This window comes from Mauremys reevesii, linkage group 1, assembly GCF_016161935.1.
Source record: "Mauremys reevesii isolate NIE-2019 linkage group 1, ASM1616193v1, whole genome shotgun sequence".
Taxonomy (NCBI): domain Eukaryota; kingdom Metazoa; phylum Chordata; order Testudines; family Geoemydidae; genus Mauremys; species Mauremys reevesii.
Window position 1 is genome coordinate 162,519,508 of NC_052623.1, and position 23,036 is coordinate 162,542,543.

Consider the following 23,036-nt stretch of genomic DNA (forward strand, 5'->3'; position numbering starts at 1 on the left):
TGCTGATGCTAATATTTTCTCAACTTTAAAACTAATTGGCTGGCCCCCACTATGCATTAGATCCAGACAATGGCATACAGAATTGTTTTCTAAACCTCTTACTAGACTGCTTCCTACATATTATGAGCTGAACCAGATGCATTCTTACCCCCAGTTATATTTAAATCCATTCTAAACATCACTCTTAAAGTATACTGTAATTTAAAAAAGAACAACAGAGTGTACTGTATTGCAAAATCTGGGAAAGAACCTTCTAAATAATAATAGGGTGTCATTTTTGTTAAAACCATTACACTTCTGTGCTATCCAGTTAGAGAATAATTTAATTCTACTCCATACTTTGAAAATCCTTACCTTTTCTTTTCTCACTTGCACCTTGGAGACTTTGGTTAAATTGTGACATGGGTCACAAGAAAATATATTTGTTGTCCTCTCCACCTTGGGAGATTTGTGTACAACACTGAGCTACCTCAAAAAATGTCATCATCAGCATGAGTAGCAATTTGTATTTGGAAAAGGCTTATTTTAATACTGGTATAAGAGAGATATTGCAGGACTGAACTGAATTGGCAGAGTTGTTTGGAATTAGCATACACAAATTATGCCTGGCTTTGGCCAACATTATTCGTCCTTAACTTTCAAAGGAACTGAAATGTATAATAAGTATATCCCCAAACCCCATTTTAGGCTTACACTCTACTTCTTTGGCTTCTCAATTGCCTATGGTGTCCAAGCCTTTTTCACAGGAACATGGGAATTGCTATATTAGAACAAACCAATGGTCCATCTAGTCCAGTATCATCTCTCCAACAGTGGTCAGTACCTGAAGCTTCAGAGGAAGGTGCAAAAGAAACCCTGCAGTAAGCAGAATAAGCTGTCCACAGGAAAAATCCTTCCTAACCTTCATTAATTAGAAGATGGCTTATGTTCCTGAAGGAGGAGAGTTAGCGTCCCTTTTCAGAATTCTTGGTTTATGGGCTAAACAAAGGTAATGAGAGCAGTTTTATTGTGCGTACATGCTGTTCATTTGCTTTCCGTTTCCTCTTCAGATGGAACTCCCAAAATCATTTCTGCCTTCAGTGAGAAAGTGGTGAGTCCAGGAGAGCCTGTCTCCCTTATGTGCAATGTGAAGGGGACTCCTCTGCCTACAATCACCTGGACACTAGATGAAGACCCCATAATCAAAGATGGTAATCACCGTATCAGCCAGATTATCACCTCTGAGGGCAATGTGGTCAGCTACCTGAATATCTCTAACACTCAAGTTCGAGATGGGGGAGTCTATCGCTGTACTGCCAACAACTCTGCTGGAGTCATCCTGTACCAGGCTCGAATAAACGTAAGAGGTGCTTGTCAAATCAGCTCCTCAAAAAAACACACATAACTCATTGTAGTGGAGAAGATTGTTGCATGCACTGGTCTGAATCTTGGAATGCCAAAACTGACATACTGTGGTTCTCCCATCTTCACACCTCCCTCAACCCCCTCTAGAAACTCTGTTGTATGGTTTAAGGTTGGAAGGCCCCTTCCCTCTTTGGCTTGTGAAGTCAGCTTCTTATACAATCTCTTTCCCTAAACTTACCTTCTTCAAGCATGAGGGTTAGTGTCCTCACTAATATGTTTTCCTATTTTAGTTTTTGCATGCATATGTTTTCCTTTCCTCCTTTAGTTATTCTACATTCATTGTAATTACTCATGCACATGGTACGTTACCTTGAACTTGTAGTTCTACATGGCATAATACCCATCCTCATGATATTATATTTTATATACATCAGAATGAATGCTAACTTTGTCAATGTTCTCATGTGTAACAGGATTCTAGCTTAGCATACATTTTAGTATTTGACATTTAATTAAATCATTCCCTAGCCTTTAATTTGTAATGCAGCAAAGATTTTATCAGACAAGTATTCAATAATACAAACATATACCACAGCCCTAATTAGAACGTATGCTGTAGGGCGAGAGAAACTAGAGCACATAAAGATTAGGGAGACTGCTTAAGTGGTTCTTAAAAGCAAAAACTGTCAAATGTTAAGAAAAAATGTTATGCAGGCTACATTAATGGATGTTGTAAACATTTATATAATCAGCAAAAAATGAATATTTCCTCTAGCAAGTATGCCCTTAAATTATTTTCAAGGGTTTCTTTGTACTTTTCCAGGGCCAGCAAGCATCCGTCCAATGAAAAATATCACAGCAATAGCAGGACGGGACACCTATATACATTGCCGTGTGATTGGCTATCCATATTACTCCATTAAATGGTACAAGAACTCTGACCTGCTTCCTTTTAACCATCGCCAAGTAGCATTTGAAAACAATGGAACGCTGAAACTCTCAGATGTGCAGAAGGAAGTGGATGAGGGGGAATATACATGCAATGTTCTGGTTCAACCCCAGCTGTCTACAAGCCAGAGTGTACATGTGACTGTAAAAGGTAATGTTTATATTGAAATATAAAGCTAAGCTAATGGCCAGATGGTTTTTAATCAGTACAAGAATCCACACATGTAAAATTGTACAGGTGATTAGAAAATAAGCAGTAGGACAGTTAATCTGCCTTTTTTTTTTGTAGGCATGATATATAGCCAATGGTCATCTACAGATGTCATATTGTACCATAATTGCTCTCATTGAGTTGTACCTTGTCCTGTTGACTTCAGTGGGACTACGTGCATAGTAAGGTACTGCTCACCATGAGTAAATCTGGGAGAATCTGGCCTTATATGATGACGAGGACTCGAGTGCTTCTAAAAATGGAAGACTAAAGAGCATGGAATGTAATCCTTTGTTTTCTTATGAGATGACTCAGTGGCTGAGGATGACTGGTCATTCAATATTACGTTCATTGAAGTTTCATTGGTCATTGTCTCTTCTTGATGACTAAAGTCAGTTTTGCAACCTAGTTATTTTTCATCTGCTAGCAAATGCAATGAGGTTTTGTTAGTTATGAATTGTGTCTATTTCTCCTTTTTCTCCAGTAAGCAGTAAACAGATTCAAGAGCTAAATTAATTAAGCTTGATTTAAAAAAAAATAGGAATTGTTTTTTTCAGGGAGATGTTGATGCTTTAAAGAGAGAGCCATTTCTCTAAGTTCATTTTAATGTTACATGACTTGTAATTTGGAACAGGATGTTTGAAATCAATACAAAAGTTCCCATACAAGGATGTGGAAACTGATATGTAAACATTCAGAAGTAGATGATGATAATTTCCAAGCATTGCATCCAGACCATACACAAAGACATTAAAGATAAAAAGCACAAAAGTGCTCATTATGCCTGATTGTTCAAAACTAGGTTGTACTGCGATGTGGTACAGTCCCCCATCCAAGATGACTAACAAGTTCATTTCACATAAGCCTACAGGAAGAACTGAAGTACATTTTCCCCTTATGATTTTGTTCAAAAGCTTTTCTACCCTTTTGCATTTTTCTTTGATTAATATGTGTCGGGCCTTAGATAAGATACCAAGGACATTTCTACGCTTTTTTTCTTGTTTTCATTCTAGAATTATGTTAATTGCTTATTACTTGAAGGGGTGGAGGGATTAGCTTGTAACCAGTAGTACTGTGAACCCTTCAAGGAATGACCCATCATGTTCTTTAGCCCAGAAGGGGCACTGTTCCACGCAATCTGTTATAAAAAGCTGCTAACACTGCAACTTTTTCTCATATGCTCTATCCTCTCTGTCACCGTAATAGTCTTGCAAAACTGCCGTTGGTGCATCTCTGTGAAAATGAATGTTAAATTAGTGATTGTGCTGATATGGTCTCTGCTGTTCCCCCTGGTTGAGAATGCCATCTTTTAATTATATCATTCTTCAAGTGCTTATGACAGCTAATATAATCAGATGTAAATGGGAGTGCTCTGACTATGTTTGTAAAGAAAAGCCTTGGTGCCATACCGATATAATTCAGATATCTAGACCAAAACACAACGGCCATTCTGAAAGCGATTTGATGCCTTAGATTCAGACATGTGGATGGATTTTAAGACTTTTATTAAACTTTAATACAGGAGAGGGGTGCCATCCACCATCACTCCTGGTCTCCGGTACCAGGCATTTAAGTGGTTCCAGTACAGCAGTTACAGGGCTCCTTCCATATAACCTGTAACTTGGGGTAGGATTTCCTCAGCCTAACCCCCCATGACTCAGCAGGCTCTGAGTCCTACCAACCCTTCCCCTATTAGGGGGACAGAGGCAGAAGGTGGGGACCTTGGCCCATGAGTGCCACCAGGTCTCACCCTATCCCATTAGCCCAAGACCCATCAGCAAAATCCCATGTCTTTTATCTCTGGGAACCATTCACTTTATCTTTTTAATGGCACTGGAAACCAGCCACAAGTTTTGATGAATTAATAACTCAACCAGGTACCTCAGTTAGCAAGTACATTCCTGCTTAACCTATTGTGGCTCCAAGGTGCTGTGAGGAAGGCAAAAAATCTCTCCAGTCCTCTGCCAACTGGCCATATGGAAGAAAAAAATTCCTTCCTGACCCTCAATGTGTGAACAGCTAGACCCAAAGCATCTGCCAGACTGGAGTCCCATTCTTAGCTCCGGGTAGGTTGGAGGATGGGGCTGCTGGAATGGAGATGAAAGAGGCCCCACATTGCCCAGGCTTCATGTTAAATTCCTGGAGTTGGGGGATGTGAGCCAAACACTGTCCTCTCCCCCGCCCTCAGCTGGCCAGTGGGTGCCAGATACTCCGGGGGGAGAGGAGGTAACTGGTGTCTCTCAATGTGTCTCCCACCCTTGCTGCTGGAGCTCCCCTCCTTCACCACCAGCCCCATTAAGTTCCCCCACCCATTGAGGTGGGTGGGTGGCATTTTGACTTCCAGTGGATAACAGATTTCAAACTTGACTCTGCCTCTCTTTGAAAGTCTCAAACGATTCAGAGGCTTTTAATTTATCTTGACAAGAGTGAGGTATTTAAAAAAATAAACTAGCTATATCCGTATCCTAACAAATTATTTTTACATTAAATACAAGATTCCAAAAATGGGCTTTATTCTGTTGTCTCGTCAAATCTGAACAAATTTTAAATTAGTTGTTATATATTTTAGCTGTAGTCCAGCACTGCCATAAATTATTTTGGACAGCTACACATTTTTTGTCGCAATAGTTAATAACTACATACAGATTTTTATCCTGCATATTATATATAGTTCCTTGGAGCATTAGCAGTTAACAACAGTCAGTATTTTCCTATTGCTTGAAAATATAATGTAAACTATTATAATTTTAGTGTGCTATCTTTTCCTCTATAATTCAGACTGACACTGTTATGTCTGATACTGAAAAATACAAAATGTGGAGCAGCTTCAATACATGAATTCAAATATCTTGAAATAGTTTCATAGAGTTTAAGGCCTGAAGGGACCATTAGATCATCTAGTCTGACCCTCTGTATATCACAAGCCCTTACATTTCATCCATTTCATTTGCACAGCCAACCTCAATTCTGGCATTTCCTAACTTCTGAATGCTTGCCTTTGCCACCTTAATAATATTTCTTCAATATAGCTATTTGTGGGTAAGTTCCTGGCTTTTTAATAAAGCAAATTGCAAACATAAAAATTCTATCCTATGGCATCATATTGATCATAGGTGATCAACAGGGTTGTAACCTTTAGATCCACTGCACAGATCCACTGTCTCTTGAACTCAAGGGTGGTTCTCCTGTTTGCACAGACTCTTCTGCTCATTCCTCCCAAACTTGACCCATTCTGCTCTGTCCTGTCCAACCTGTCCTTGTTTCAGTCCTATCGTTTCCCCACCTGTGTCCTCCTTCCAGTTCAATTCTCTTCACCTTGTCAATCCCACTCTCTGCTCCACAGGCTTTTCAGTCCCAGTCTTCCCCTCTGAGCTCCCCATCCCAGTCTCCTTGTCCAACAATTTTCAGTTCTCCCTCACCCCCCTGGGTACAGCTCTTGTTCCCTCTGCATTTGAATTGGGCAGCTTGTTCCTCCATATTGACTGGACCCAAAAGGGGGTGTGACAGGGTGTATAAACCCCGCACTGGTGATGAAGGGTTTAAAGAGTTGCTGTGGGCAAGGCCAGCCCCATCTCTCTGGTTCTGTCAATCAAGTCAAGGATGGAATAAAGGCTTAAAAACAGGAAGTTCCCAGTAGCTGCTTGGCAGCTGTGAGAAAGAGCATATGGCAACTCTACACTTCCCAGAGGAGACTCCTGGAAGCCTTCATGGGAACTTCCCTTAGGAAGGCCATTTACCATCCCCTGCCCCAGTTGCTTACAAGGAGACAGTGACCCAGTTATACCAGCCAGGTAAGATAGGTCCGGCAAGACACAAGGCAAGCTGATTAGTTGCTTGCTGATGCTACTCTCTACTCCTACTGGGATTAGAGAAGCTGAGAACAAACAAAATGGACTAGGGGAGTGGGAGCCAAGAACTCCATCCCCAGAAATCCTAGGGACTCCTATTTAGGCAGAGGGGGGCACCCTGAGGACTTTTCAGTGCCCGTCCAGTAGGAAGCACCCATCATCAGCCCGAGAACTGTGACAAGGGAACACTAAGAGCACAAGAGAGACAGGCTCCCTGCTGTCATTTCTGATGCCTGTCCCCAACTCACCCACAGCCGTCCACAGCAATTGCGGGAAAGTTCTGCTCCCTTCCCCCGCCACTGGAAGCCGAGCTGGAGCATGCTGAGTGCAGATAGAATCTCTGGAGTTTTTAGCTGTGACGTTCTAGCAAGTCCCTATTGAACATGTACGAACTGTGATTTTTCAAAAAGTCATAACTTGGCCAGCTGTGAATGGCTTTTTTTCAGGGATAGTAAAGGACACGTCCGTGGCACAAAAGCCACCTCCCTGACAAATTTGAAGTCCCTGCCCTTAAGCATGGGAGTGCGAGAGCTTCTTGAAGGAAAGATTATTAGAATGGTTTACATGAGCATAACAATGTATTTTCCCCCAACCTTGTTTTGGAAACAGCCAAACGGTTGTGGTTGAAATTTTCAAAAAAATGTCAACCCGTGGCAGACACCCAGCATGGACAATTACAGCCCAGACAGTTAAAGTAACTGAATACAGGGTGTGTGTATGTGTGTGTGTATATATAATTATATTTTTGAAACATATTGTTGAAAAATTAACCCTTCAAATGGTGAGATCAAAATTATTATTATATTTTCAAGCTATAGTAAAACCCATTCGAACGAAGTGGTGATTTTTTGGGTCAGTCTCATAGGAGATGCTTCCCAGCTGAACAGCCTGCTCTCATTCACGTTTCTCTTACTGAAACAAATTGAAAAAGAAGCCCAAGAGAGTGGAGGATACAACATCATTAAACAAATGCAGTGTTAAAATGTAATATCACTGATTCCATAGAGTTTATTTATGTCTATGGTTTAGAGGAAGTTGCATAACCTTACTTTTTGTAAACCTTATAGAAGAATTATATTAGAGAGTTTCTTCTCTGGTAACGGGAAAGCCAATTATGGGCTATTTCTAAGGTATTTTATGTTACAACTGTCTCAATAGCTCCTCTTTGCCTTTCTTGGGAAATGTCTGTTTTTCTCTAATTAATAAATAAAATGGTGCCCATTGATTTGCATTGCAGATCGGAGCATGGGAGGCTGCTTTAGAAAATGAAAACTATATAGGCATGAAAGGAGAAAACTAGAATCTTTCAAGGGTTCTATGGATCTCTTTACACTTTCATCAAACAATCTGCTAGTTCTTTCATGCTTGGTTCAATCGTTAGTATATGTCTGACAGTAAATGTGAGCTTTGTTGCATGCATGTACATAAGGAAGGCCTTACTCCATTTCCGCACTAGTGAGACTAGTGTTGCAAGGTTTGGAGTGAGAAACATTTTTAGCTTTGATATCCTTCCTAGCCTCTGCTGTAAGTGAGCTGAGACAAGGCATTGAGGCCTGAACAGCTTAAATACACAGTTTGCGTGAAATGATATTTTAACCTTGTATAGACTTGAGAAAACACTATATGATAAGACAGCCCTACACTGTGTCCTCTCTTTGCTGATATGCTTTGCAACTTCACTATAGTCTAATACTTTTCAACAAAGCAAGGAAACAGTTTGTACTGTCTTGTCAGGTGAAAGTTGGTGGATATGTCCATTGCATATGCCAGGTGCAAATCAGCTCTGATCCCCCTTCCTAGTGCTGTTTCTTTTTTTTTTAATATTTTGGAGTACCTTTATATTAATTGGCAACCTTGCTGCTCTTATTGCTATGTTCACATGAAATACCTTCTGTGGGAACCTTCCAAATTCACATCTCAACTTTTTAAAAATTGTTTTGTATGCATTAACACAGTGTAGAGGTTGCTGAATTCCATTAATAAAAAAACACAAATGTGACATGTATCCTGAGTCCTGCAGCAGACAATATATCTGTCCTGCTATGTACTTCTGATGATTTTACTTCCAAAAATGCAAACAATGGCACCGCTGAAAAATAGACGTGGAAGCTGTTGCGTTGCTATGACTGTATTTGTGATGGAGAATTAGTCATGTACAAGTATGTAACAAAATATTTTGTGTACTGTTGCTTAATGCAAATAGAAAAGTATGACCTATTCATTTTGGTTTGATAAATCTTTATGAAATGTATTGTATTTGTGTCTACAGGAGTAGTAGAGCTGGCTGGGAATTTTTGGACAAAATAGTTTTTTGTCAAAAAATGCCAATTCATCAAACCGGGCACAGAAACCTAGCAGCTTTGATTAAACTTTACTCAAGGCCAGTTTGGAATTTCTTGTGAAAGAGAGAGAGAGAGTGCTACCCCAGCGCAGCCACTAGTCCAGTGGCTAGGGCACTCATCTTGGATATGAGGTACAGGGTCTTAAACCTGGGTCTTCTATATCCCAGGTGAGTGCGCTAAGCACTGGGCCAACAGCATCAAGGGAAGCACGGCCATCACTGTCTGAAAAATGTCATCCACCTCTACCCTTAACGCCATGTTCAGGCAGGGCTTTCGTTTGTTTTGGTTTAAGTTCTTTGCATTTGAATTTCCCTTGTTTGGGGGAATTTTTCATTTCCCTTACTGAAATTAATTGAAAAAGAAGTTCCGAGAGAGAGAGGACGATGCAGCACAGTTTTAAAAGAATGCAGTGTTCAAAAGTGATGTCACTGATTTCATAAAGCTTATTTATCTCTGTGATTTAGAGACCTTCCCACTACCTCCCACTGAAGTTACACCACCTTACCTCCTGCAAACCTGATAGAGGAATTATATCAGGGTGTTTCTTCTCTAATAACTGGCTCTTACTCATTTATTTGAGTCTTATGGCTGGTATATATGTATGATATATATAATATGCTATGTGCCTACACATGAATATTATATATGTGTACACACATATATGTAAGATTATAAAATCAGGATTATGATAATGGAAAAGTGGATGTAAAACCAACTGCCTGGGTGTAATTCTGGAATTATGATAGCAGGGGAGTTGGTGTGAAACCAGTATGTCCAGTGGTGAGCTGGAGCCGGTTCCCACAGGTTCCCAAGAACCAGTTGCTAAAATTAGACCTCCGTGGAGAACCAGTTGTTAAAGGGCCAGGGGGTGGGCAAAGAACTCTGGTCTGCAGGCCAGACCATCCTGTTGCTCCCAGGATTCCCAGCTGGGGAGTCTGAGGCTCCCCCGGCCCTTCCCCCGCTTCCCCCCAGCTGCAGCGTGGCCAGCCGCCGGCACCAGCTGGGCAGTTCAGCTGAGCTCTGGAGTCGTCCTGCTGCCACTTTTTGAATGGCCCAGCAAGGTGTGTGTGTGGGAGCTGCTGCAAGCTCCAGGGCTGGCCAGAGGAGAGGGGAGGAGGCAAGTGGGGCAATTGGCCCAGGCCCTGCAGGGGCCTCCAGCCCCACGACGATCTCTCCCTGGCCCCTCCCCCGCTCCTCCCCCTTAAATCAGAACTTTTTATAGGGAACCGGTTGTTAAGATTTTGGCAGCTCATCACTGAGTATGTCTGTCAAAGTAGTTGCAGGAGTCAATTCGAGAGCCAGTGGTCCTTCTTTAAAATCATCCTGCCAGTAGTCCCCTCTCACTTACATCGGTGGCTCTTAGCTCAAGACCTTTAGTAGATCTCAGCTTCTCACATATAACATGAGGGGAGAGTCAATCTCTAGTGTGGCTAAGGCCCAAACTGTGGAAAAAGTTAGCTCCCTGTGCAGACAAAGGCATAGTAAGACTCAATGGTTGGAAGCTGATATTAGATACATTCAGGCTAGAGCTAAGGTGCAAATGTTTAACAGTGAAGGTAATTACCCATCGGAGCAATTTACCAAGGAACATGTTGGATTCTATATCAACTGAGATCTTCAAATCAAGATTGATGTCTCTGTAAAGAATATAGTCCAGCTCAACCACAGTTCAATGGAGGAATGACTGGGTGAAAAACTGTAACTTGTGTTATGTGGGAGGTTAAACTAGGCATTCATAATGGCCCCTTCTGGCCTTAGAATCTATGTAAACCATCTTGCATTTCCTAATTTCTGAGTGCTTGATTTTGCAATATTTTTAATGTAGGGTTGGGTATTCTGGGGGAGGGGGATACTTTATATATATGTCATTGGCATAGAAGTGAAGAATACACTATGATATAGTACCCTGATAAATGAGTGTCTTTGTACAGCAATAGAATCACACAGATCAGCTCCCACCCCCTTTTTTATGCAGTTGCTTAGCAAAGGCTTTTAGAACATTGTTTCTCCTTTTTCAGGACAGGCTAGATTAACACTTAGCAATGAACCTAGGACATACGGAGACAGTAGCTCAGATCAATAAATGTCATTAGCAGATGTAATGTTAGCAGATGTCTAGTCTGTTTATTTGGTCACCCTTTTCAGCTTGGAATAAATATTTTGATGAATGATAATCCCTGCTGATAAGGTTCAATATGCTGCTGTAAGGGGCAGACAATTGAAAGTCTAATGCTCAAGTGACTAAGTTGGATTCTGCACCTAGTAACACACAACTGATGAAACTGTTTAGGAGAAACCAGATATTGTTAAGGAAATTTACAAAGAGCTCGACTGTGGCTAGTCCTGGGTGTCTGCACAAAGCCAAGACACTGTCCTGATCCTTGCACTCTCAATGCATAAAAAACAAGTGAATTCAGTCCAAATGGAGGTGAGTAAGCATCCCAAAGGGGCAGAACAAGTTGTTGAGGGTCAGGCCATTATTTGTATCAGCCAAGGGATCTAGACCAGTCTGGGAAGGGGAGCTCACTCTGTACCCTGTGAAAGGGTATGTCAGAAGCCATTCATGTAGGTGTTTCTGATCACATGCTGCAGAAAAATCCACTAAGGAACAGTGACATAAAATGACAACAACCTCAATTTCACTGTGGGGGACCGCAGGGGGTGAGGGTGGTAATGCTCACAGGGAAGATTGCAAAGACAGATTAATAATAGGAGATATACCAATCTCCTAGAACTGGAAGGGACCTTGAAAGGTCATGGAGTCCAGCCCCCTGCCTTCACTAGCAGGACCCATTTTTTCCCCAGATCCCTAAGTGGCCCCCTCAAGGATTGAACTCACAACCCTGGGTTTAGTAGGCCAATGCTCAAACCACTGAGCTATCCCTCCCCCTTTAGTTAGAGGATGTGCTGTTTCAATGAATCCCCTCAGCAATTTTCTCCAACAAGGTTACTATGGACCTTTGGCCAAGAAATTAAAGCTGCTTCTCTCCTAATGGAAGGCAGTGGTGAAAACTGAAGGTAATCAAAGAAATCTCTCACAGGTGCACTTGCTGGAGCAAGGAGACATAATTTGAACCTTTCTGCACTAGTGAACCTGACCAGTGATCCTCTTCTTAAATAAAATAAGTGCTCTTAGCTTCAGCATTCCTAAAACATCACAAGAGCTGAAATTTGCACTGTTTTACCCCAGGTGTACTCTTCACTGGGTCTTGTCCTACCCAATGCTTTCTTTCTTACCATGGGAGTGGAAAAACAATCCACTGAGCATATGGGAAAAAGCCCACAGGCTCTGGAGACCTGTTTGCTGAAGTCCAAGCTTTTGTCAAACAGGAAAGAATGTTTGTTATAGGAGTACATTTTAGCAACACAATTTTTGAAGTATTTGTTATAGTATATTTGTCTGTACGTCTAAAAGTACTATATGGCCCTGTGTTACACGCCAGTGTAACTGCAGTTATACCAGCATAAAACTGGAGTAATACAGTGGTAAGGTGGGCCTTGTATTTTTTAAAAGAAATGAAATCGTTTCTTTAGTTGGGGATGTATGCAACCTTTGTACAAATTGTATTTATTCAATCACAAATCTCTCTCTTATAGCCACTTTATTTTAGAAATATTGGGACATATTTTGCCTAATGATTTTTTGTTGTGTCATTGGGTTCTTGAGATGTGAAGTATATTTCCGAGGACGTACCTGCTCGGGTTAGCTCATTGAAGCTGTCTTGAGCAACTCAAGCATACAAATATAATATCAGATTAGCTGTTAGCAACAAGTTGGAATTGTCACTGAAATATTGACATTGGTCAAAGCAATGATACTAATAACATATTGGTTTTAAAAAATATTCCCTGCCAGGACACCAAACCGCTATAGGTTACGTGCATGTTAAAGTTTATACAACAGGAGTAAACAATGGTCTGTCTCATCTATGCTCTAATAACCTGTTTGGAGAGACAATGTGCTGGTCTTCAGATCTCACAACTACTTTCTAAATTCCATCTGAAAACTGCTACATAGTGGTGAAGTCAACCTACATATTATAATGCAAGAGATTAAGGGGTGGAGAGGCTAAATTCAATACCTTGCAAAAAGTTGCTAAAAAATGTGAATGTTAATTTGATCCTTCAGAATTGCCAAAATTAGGGTGGGAATTTCATGACACAAGTCTTTCTTGCAAGTTTCTGGAACTTTCCACATGTACTTAAGCCAAAATTTTCCCCAGACTATACACCTGCTTCTGATCCCAGCAAGAAACTGGAAGTATAAATGTGTGTAAATTATTTTCAGATGTTACATAAAAACATTCCCTATTCAGTCTGAACTGCTTTGCTGATGTCTAGTACAGTGTATCTAATACTTTCAGGCTTTAATGCAATCTCTATCAAATATTTGCTAGATTTGGAAGCCATGACAAGTAATGTCAGGTGACTTTCTGCATGCATGTGAGCCTGTACTCCTAAATTAGCATCTTTACTTCAAACTATATTATTTTCAGGGTCCTCTGATTTGACATTTTTGAATGGAGAGGGGGGAAAGCCAGTACTTTGTTCTTCTTTGTCTCCTTTTTCATGACTATGGAAATGTCAACCTCAAAAATACAAGTTGAAGAAAGAACAATTCAAAGAACCCTAATCCACACTCTAGTGTATAGCTTTTTTTGTCATCAACATGAATGGGAATTGGGACTGTTCCAATGTCCAACATCTGACAATAATTTACTGGATCAGTATGGACTACCTGCAAGAATGTTTCTGCTATCAACAACAGCAGGGCTTCCAAATTCAAATTATTTTTTCTTCGGTCTCCTGACATCTATCCCATGATTCTATTATAAGAGCTTGTACAAATGGGTGAAGTTAATATCAGAACTTCACATATTTATTATTTCTCTGATTAATTGGTAGACACAAATCATAGTCTTTGACATATTAAACCCAAAGTGCTTCATTTTTTCCCTCAGATACAAGGCCCATGCACAATGTTTAATTCCAGTTAAGCCTTCTTAATAAATACATGATGTGTTGAACTAGGCCTTTTAATAGGGCTTGCATGGAACTGAAGTGGTGCACAGACTTTTGCTGCTCTTGTGCATAGAAATTAATTTCACCCTAAGGTTCTGATCTTGCAAATACCTATGCACATGCTTAACTTTAAGCATCTGAGTAGTCCCATTTGAAGACAGTAGGGATAATTACATGGCTGTGAGTGACTGTTTGCAGAGTTGTCTAATGGTTAGAACATGAAATTCTATTCCAGACTTATTCTGTGATGTCAGAAAGTCACTAAGGACTAAATCCTCAAAGGTATTTAGGCACTTAACCCTCTTTGAAATCAATTGGCAGTAGGTGCCTAAATACCTCTTGAGGATCTCAGCCTAAGACCTGATTCTGCAAGATGCTGAATCTTCCCAGAGCATACTTAGCGCCATTGATTTCCTTTGATTTCCATGAGAGTCTAGGGTGCTCAGAACTAGGTCTGGGGAGGAATTTTTCAACAAAACATTTTTTCATCAGAACCAAAACTTTTCAAAGAAAGGTATCGATTTTGATAAAACTTTAGTGGGGAAGGTTTCTCAAGTCAGGGATAGAACTGGGAGAGAGGGAGAGACACCCAAACACCATAGAATACCTAGTAGTCCAGTGGCTATGGCACTCATTGGGGATGTCAGACCCCACAAGTTTAAGTCCCTGCTCTTAAGGAGAGCAGGAACTTGAACATGGGTCTCCCCCACCTCCCAGGGGGGTGCTCTAACCCTTGGCTATTCTGGGGTGGGTTTCTCTCTTGCTCTAATTTTTCACACAAAAAATTAAAAGGTCTCAATTTTTGTCCCAATGCACAACACCACCAAATGCTGAAACCTCAAGATTTTTTGCAAAATGGAATTTTTGTTTTCTGGGAGGCCTTATTGAGAATGTTTCAGGAAACACAACTTGCTGGATCAGGATGTAATGGTCTGATTTTAAGAGGTGCTGAGCATTCATAGGTGCCATTGACTTCAGTTGGAATTGTAGGTGATCAGTATCTCTGAAGGTCTTGTCCCCTCAGTTTATCCATCTGTTAGATGGGGAAAATAATGCCTACATCATAGAGGTGCTGTAAAGCTTATTTAATTAATGCGAATCATATTGAGATCCTTGGATAAAAACTGCTATGTAGTTATTATTTTGTATTACTATTACATATGCGACATGCCAGCTGGCAGGTTGAAGATAGTTTTCTTTTCAACAATTATCAGTGTTTTCCATAATTATACTGTATTTGCAATAACTTTTTTCTTTTAATTTTTCATTTTAGTTCCACCTTTCATCCAGCCTTTTGAGTTTCCAAGGTTCTCCATTGGACAGCGAGTCTTCGTTCCATGTGTTGTGGTCTCAGGGGATTTGCCAATCACAATCACTTGGCAGAAGGATGGCAGGCCAATCCCAGCCAGTCTTGGAGTAACCATTGACAACATTGACTTCACCAGCTCCTTAAGGATTTTTAATCTTTCACTGATGCACAATGGGAATTATACCTGTATAGCTAGAAATGACGCTGCAGCTGTGGAGCGCCAAAGCCAATTAATTGTGAGAGGTAAGATATGTAATTAGTCTGAAGGGCACCAATTAAACAGAAGTCAACAATATTTACAAATGATCACTGTTTGATGGAGGTATAAAATCATGGAATATATGGTAATCCCACAGGCCTGACAAGTCCCCTCTTTGAGGGGAGGGATAGCTCAGTGGTTTGAGCATTAACCTTCTAAACCCAGGGTTGGGAGCTTAATCCTTGAGGGGGCTATTTAGGGATCTGGGGGCAAAAATCTGTCTGGGGATTGGCCCTGCTTTGAGCAGGGGTTAGACTAGATGATCTCCTGAGGTCCCATCCAACCCTGATATTCTATGATTCTTTCATTTTGAAGAACACAGAACAATAAAGCAGAAAAACAAACATAACTTTTTCTTTCTGAAAGTACTGAGACTTGAACCTAATCTGCAACCAAGGAATCAGGGGTGGCTCTAGACATTTCGCCGCCCCAAGCTCGGCATCATGCCGCAGGGGGCACTCTGCCGCTTGCTGGTTCCGTGGCTCCGGTGGACCTCCCGCAGGCATGCCTGCGGAGGGTCCACTGGTCCCACAGCTCCAGTGGACCTCCCGCAGGCATGCCTGTGGAGGGTCCGCTGGTCCCACGGCTTCGCTGGAGCCGCGGGACCAGCGGACCCTCCGCAGGCATGCCGCCGAAGGCACCCTGCCTGCCGCCCTCCCCGCGACCGGCAGAGCGCCCCCTGTGGCATGCCACCCCAAGCACGCGCTTGGCGTGCTGGGGCCTGGAGCCGCCCCTGCGAGGAATGCATTAGGGCACAGATGGGTGCCACGGGATTTAATTTATGGAAAATATTTTGAAGCACCAACCCACTCATCCTTTGGGAACAAAGCATTTAAACTGCTATTATATTAGTTTCCCTTTATTGGTGTTCTAGTATGATTCTCCCTATTTTTAATTTAGAAGAACAGTATCTCTTACAAGTCATGCTAATAAACCGGAGAACATGAAAATTTCTAGGAACTGCCTTTAGCAGGAGAATGATTTTTTCCTCCTGCTTATCAGTTTTTTAAATATTATTTGTGGCACCAAATTTGTTAGAGACTAACAAATTTATTTGGGCATGGGCTAAATTTATTTATTTCATGGGCTAAAACCCACTTCATCAGATGCATGGAGTAGAAAATACAGTAGGAAGATATATATATACAGAGAACATGAAAAGATGGGGGTTGCCATACCAACTCTAAAGAGACAAGTCAATTAAGGTGGGCTATTATCAGCAGGAGAAAAAAAAACTTTTGTAGTGATAATCAGGATGGCCCATTTCAAACAGTTAACTAAAAGGTGTGAGTAACAGTAGGGGGAAAATTCACATGGGGAAGTAGTTTTTAGTTTGTGTAATGACCCATCCACTCCCATCTTTATTCAAACCTAATTTAATGGTGTCCAGTTTGCAAATTAATTCCAGTTCTGCAGTTTCTCATTGGAGTCTGTTTTTGAAGTTTTTGTTGTTGAAGAATTGTGACTTTTAGATCTGTAATTGAGTGTCCAGGGAGATTGAAGTGTTCTCCAACTGGTTTTTGAATGTTATAATTCTTGACATCTTATTTGTGTCCATTTATTGTTTTGCGTAGAGACCGTCCAGTTTGACCAATGTACATGACAGAGGGGCATTGCTGGCACATGGTGATATATATCACATCGTAGATGTGCAGGTGAACGAGCCCCTGATGGCATGGCTGATGTGATTAGGTCTTATAATGGTGTCCCTTGAATAGATATGTGGACAGAGTTGGCAACGGGCCTTGTTGAAAGGATAGGTTCCTGGGTTGGTGTTTTTGTTGTGTGGTGTGTGGTTGCTGATGAGTATTTCCTTCAGGTTGGGGGGCTGTCTGTAAGCAAGGACTGGCCTGTCTCCCAAGATCTGTGAGAGTGAGGGATCATCCTTCAGGATAGGTTGTAGATCCTTGGTGATGCACTGGAGAGGTTTTAGTTGGGGCTGAAGGTGACGGCTAGTGGCATTCTGTTACTTTCTTTGTTGGGCCTGTCCTGTAGTAGGTGACTTCTGGGTACTCTTCTGGCTCTGTCAATCTGTTCCTTCACTCCAGCATGTGGGTATTGTAGTTTTAAGAATGCTTGGTAGAGATCTTGTAGGCGTTTTTCTCTGTCTGAGGGATTGGAGCAAATGTTGTTGTATCTTAGAGCTTGGCTGTAGACAATGGATCGTATGATGTGGTCTGGATGAAAAATGGAGGCATGTAGGTAAGTATAGCGGTCAGTAGGTTTCCGGTATAGGGTGGTGTTTATGTGACCATGACTTATTAGCACTGTAGTGTCCAGGAAGTGGATCTCTTGTGTTGACTGGTCCAGGCTGAGGTTGATGGTGTTGTTGAAATCATGGTGGAATTCCTCAAGGGCTTCTTTTCCATGGGTCCAGATGATAAATATGTCATCAATGTAGTACAAGTAGAGTAGGGGCGTTAGGGGACAAGAGCTGAGGAAGCATTGTTCTAAGTCAGCCATAAAAATGTTGGCATACTGTGGGGCCATGAGGGTAAACATAGCAGTGCTGCTGACTTGAAAGTACACATTGTCGCGAAATGTGAAATAGTTGTGGATGAGGAAAATGTCACAAAGTTCAGCCACCAGATTAGCTGTAACATTATCGGGGATACTGTTCCTGATAGCTTGTAGTCCATCTTTGTGTGGAATGTTGGTGTAGAGGGCTTCTACATCCATAGTGGCCAGGATTGTGTTTTCTGGAAGATCACCAATGGATTGTAGTTTCCTCAGGAAGTCAGTTGTGTCTCGAAGATAGCTGGGAGTCAGAGGTGAAAGTAAGCCAGTACGGTCTGGTACGGCATACCGGCAAGAGCTGGTATGCCGTGCCGGACTGGACTGGCTTCCCTGGCAGTGATTTAAAGGGCCCAGGGCTCCAGCCACTGCAGGGAGCCCCGGGCCCTTTAAATCACCGCGGGAGCTCCGGCAGCGGGGCTCGGACGGCACTTTAAAGGGCCCAGGGCTCCCCTCAGCGGCTGGAGCCCCAGGCCCTTTAAATCACCACTGGAGCCCTGCCGCCCCAGGGTAGCAGCGGCAGGGCTCCCATGGTGATTTAAAGGGCCCGGAGCTCCGCAGCGGTCAGAGCCCTGGGCCCTTTAATTTGCCCCTGAGCCACAGCCGGAGCCCCAGGGCCTTTTAATATTGAAAGGTCACACCTCTTCTGGTTGAGGCTACGCCCCCGCTCAGGACTCCGGCGTACTGGTAAGTCCTTTAAGTTACTTTCACCCCTGCTGGGAGTGCTGGTAGCGTTCGGCCTGAGGAGAGAGTCTACATAGCCAGACAGTCCTGTTGTCAGGGTGCCAATGCCTGAGATGATGGGGCATCCAGGATTTCCAGGTTTATGGATTTTGGGTAGCAGATAGAATACCCTTGGTCAGGGTGTAGGGGTGTGTTTGTGCAGATTTGTTCCTGTGCTTTTTCAGGGAGTTTCTTGAGCAGATGGTGTAGTTTCTTTTGGTAACCCTCAGTGGGATTCGAGGATAATGACCTGTAGAATGTGATGTTAGAGAGCTGCCTTATAGCCTCTCGTTCATATTCCGACCTATTCATGATGACGACAGTTAGAGTTAGTCTCTAAGGTGCCACAAGTACTCCTTGTTCTTTTTGTTGGTACAGACTAACGTGGATACCACTCTAAAACATTATTGTAATTAGCTAGATATTGTCCTTCTGTGTCTTTGCACCTGCTTTAAACTCATAATCTCTGGAATGTGAATATAGGATCCCAAAAGTTAGAGATGGAAAAGACCTGTTAGAAGAGATACTTTGGAATTTCTTTTTACTGTGAAAAAAATTCAGGAAAACAAAAAAATTTGTTTTTGTAAAAGATTTTCTGCAACATTTTTTTGGGTTTCCATTAAAAAGAGAGAGAGAGAGAGAGAGAGATGTTTTCAGTTTCAGCAACCAAACGCGCCCTCCCGCCCCAGGAAAAAAATTATTGCAAGGCAAAATGTTTAGTTTCATTGAAAGTTTGTCTGTTCAGACAACATTTTTCAGTTTTTGATTTTTTTAATTACAAGTCTGAAAATTCTAATTAAAAGTAGATATTTCATAAAAAAAGCTGTTGATGAAAAGTCATTGAAAAAAATTTAAAACAAAAAAATTCAACCAGCTTTATATATTATATTTAACCCATTTCCCTGGGGCCCAGTGCTAGATCATTCCCTTTGGTATATTCTCAAGTTTACTATCCTATTACAGTATTATTACAACTATTTTTGTTATTGTGTTATGGTAGTACACAAAGACCCCAGTCAGAACTGGGGTCCCATTGTGCGAGGTGCTGTACAAAGACACAGTACCTACCCTGAAGAGTTTACTGTCCATGAAGACAAAAACAGACAAAGACTGGGGGGAACAGGGATACAACTTACAAGCAGGGGCACCATTTCAAGAAAACCATTAAGGAGGTGCTTAAATTCCTCCTTATTCAAGACAGCACTTAAGTGCTTAACTGTTTAACTTGAAGGCATGTTTATATTTCATTTGTGGTTTAAGTATGTGCATAATGTGAAGCATGTGCTAAAACATTAATCTGAACAAGGATGCTTTCCTGAATCAAGGCCAGAACGGGGTGTGTGTGTGTGTGTGTGTTAGTTTTCTAAATAAGCAAAGCAGTTTTCCCCTATGTAATGGGAGAATAAATGGTACTTAAGCTCTTCCCATTTCTAATCCATATTGTGCAACAGCTTCTGAACAATATGCTCTGGACTTAAACACTGGCCTTACCAACCGGCAGGGGATGGGTTCTTGGAAAAGTCTCATTTATGTGAAGAGTGTGGGTTTTTTTATACAAGAGTAGAGCGAAATCATGTGTGCTGGTATGAAAAAGTCAAGAGAAATATGACTGTTCATCGTAAATATTATTCTTCCTTATTGCTCTTTACATTGATGTTATTAATTTTAAAAGTTGAATTAAAATGCTTTTTATAAAATAGATAATTGCATTTAAAATATTTGGGAGTCTAGATAATTTAACAGCACATGGGTAGACTTAAAATAGCATCGAAATACACTGCAATCCAATATCGAATTGAAGAGCATTTTATCTGCCAACAGTTGATTTTAGGGGCCTGTATTTCTCCTGCAGTGGCTGTTGACAACATCATTAATACCTGCAATACTGTAAAGCAAGATAGGAAATTGTTTATTACCGGTGAGGGTATGAACTTTTGAAGGGTCCATACGGTGACTCATAAATTGGGGAGAAAATAATCTTCAATTATTCTCTGTCAAATCATATTTATCTGTAATTTAAAAAAATGCATATCTTTGTTAATTTTGGGGGCTGTCAAATAAGTCTTGTGTGTTTTTAATTTAAGTGTTTTAATTTGTCTTTAGACTCTGCCATTTTTCAGGCAATAAAAATGGTCATGGTGGAAAACATTTTCTTTGAATTGTGTGCATCTTATGTCAGATCCTACACCATGCTCCAGCCCTGTAGTGCTACATAAAAATGCCAGAGTGACCCCAGGGCTATCTGAGTTATGCTGGAGGCCTCTCCTCTAGTCCTTTGTTTTAAAAATAAACTCACTCACTTGAAGGGAAATCCATCCACCCTCTTCTTTCAAAGATGGCTGGTAATCAAGCCAAGTGAATGAAAACGAGGTTCACTTTTATAAACTCATGCTATGCTGGCTCCTGTCAGTTTTTATGGAAAAGTCCTATAGAATTTACTAGGGATTAAATCAATATGGCTATGTAAAAATTACTGTAAAATCTATATTTATTATTATTATTATTTCATTTTAATTATTTTATTTCTGGTAGCACCCTCAATGTGCTACACACTATACAAACACAAACGAAAGAAAATGACTCCTGCTGTATTTCAGAGAACTATGTCCGTCCTATAGAATTTTTAAACCATTTTACAGAATTAAATTCAGCATTTTCTCTCTTCAATAGGCTGGTTACAAATTCTGCAGAAAGGTTATGATTAATAATTCCTCTGGGGCTTTTATAATACAGGAGTAAAATAACTGTGAAATAAAAAGTGTAGTCAGAAGTGTTTTAATTGGTGAGAAAAACCCTCATAAATATATTATGAATTCACAAATTCTGAAATACTACTAGAACAGAGATTTCAAAGAAAGCAATGTGAGCATGCATAAATCATGATTTTAACATTCTTTTGTGTGAACACATCATGAGTTTAAATTGAGATAAGGTCTTTAAATACTGTACCTAATAACCCCCCCTAATGCGTTTAGTGGAAATATGATTTCATTTTGTGCTTGCTTGGTCTATCTTATATTGATAGATAGTTAAGCAGCCCATGAGGAGTTCCAGAGCCTTGAATGTTCCATAAAGGAAGAGAGTCTGTGTCTGTTCACTGACGTTTTGAAAACATTTTGTAACAAATATAGACTGTGATTGAAAAGTAAGGAAAGGAAGACAAACGGTCATTGTCATTATTGAACACTCCGTTTAATTTCCTTGTTGGTATTTACATTGCAGCTGAAGGCTATTCTTGAAAGCCTCACGTCATATTTAGTGTTCTCATTTGACGTACCCAATCAACATGAACTGCTATGCATTGTCTCACTTGGGCAAAGAACATCTCTTTTCTAGAACTGCAGAGCAAATGGTTTCACTAAACCCACTAAATTGATCCCATAGGTCCAATTACCAAATTTAATAACTGTTCATCTCTGCTAAAAAACAGTGTGTAATGATCTTATTCATTAATACATCAATGGCTGCTTTGGTGTTTAAATTTCCTCCATCATTTTGACAGTATGACCTAAATGTAAACTACAAATGTTCCATGTAAAAATGGAACATTGTATTCTGGGCCAATCATTTGGATTGTTTTGCCTCTGACTCCAGGGACTCACTAGAAAAGCTCATGTTAGGAGTCTTCAGTATTACTCTCTGGTATAATGTACTGTTAACGATAGTTGGGATCAAAAACACTTTGATGGCTTTTAAGGCCAGAAAGGCCCATTATGAGTGCCTAGTCTGATATCCAACATACTCTGATCATGCTACTAAGAATATGATGAATACTGTTTTTAAAATTCAGTCAGGAAGGATATCTGGGTTTATGAAAAGCAAAATTAAATTAAAGAACAGCAATGGTTGTGTAATCATTTCTTTTAAGTAACCTTGGATCAAGTCCATCAATATGACACTGGTGAACAGTGTGTAATTCAATCACTGATTGACCTTTCCCTAACTTTCTGGGACTTTTTCAGACAAGCAGATAATAAAATATTTCCTAGTCTAAAAAATGTCACTGTGGCACTAAATTTTATCTTCCTCAATCCGTTTTGATTTCTCTGAACCTTCGTTTTCTCTTTGTTAAAGCCTGAATCTTTTAGTCATGATATTGAGGGAAAATACCTTCTAGGTCCCTCTGACTTCAACCATTAAATAGTTTGAGCCCGATGACCTACGCAACTCAGTCCTTAGCACAGATCCATCGGTCACAGGAAATGAATGAACCTTAAAGAAACTCAATGCTAAATCAATATAAAATGTCTACCTTTATAAGCTCAGGAGCCAAAGCTGCTGGAACAAAGCTAATATTCAGAAAGGAATCACTCCATCATAGTCTCATTCTGTTTTTGAATGTATTTGTGAAGTGATGTGTAGGCAGGTTAGGCCAAAGCATTAATACCACAGCAAGAGGTGCACTAGACTAATGGCTCTCTCCCCAGAGTTGACTTTACTTAAGCTCATCAGCCTGGTCAACTTGGAGAAATCCTTACCAGGCAGATGTTCTTGATTTCTCCAAGGTCCAATGAAT

The 23,036-nt window shown here is 40.8% G+C and overlaps 1 protein-coding gene across 2 annotated transcripts in view; it reads left to right on the plus strand.

Moving 5' to 3' along the window:
- The window catches only part of DSCAM (DS cell adhesion molecule), a 627,413-nt gene that overhangs the window by 392,518 nt on the left and 211,859 nt on the right, over positions 1-23,036 (plus strand). The window contains exons 7-9 of one of the 2 annotated variants that reach the window (XM_039513797.1): positions 1,050-1,346; positions 2,168-2,443; positions 14,989-15,267. In XM_039513797.1, the coding sequence (XP_039369731.1) occupies positions 1,050-1,346; positions 2,168-2,443; positions 14,989-15,267 (852 nt within the window). Of the gene's footprint in view, positions 1-1,049; positions 1,347-2,167; positions 2,444-14,988; positions 15,268-23,036 lie in introns of those variants that run through there. The other variant, XM_039513791.1, reaches the window with a different exon arrangement.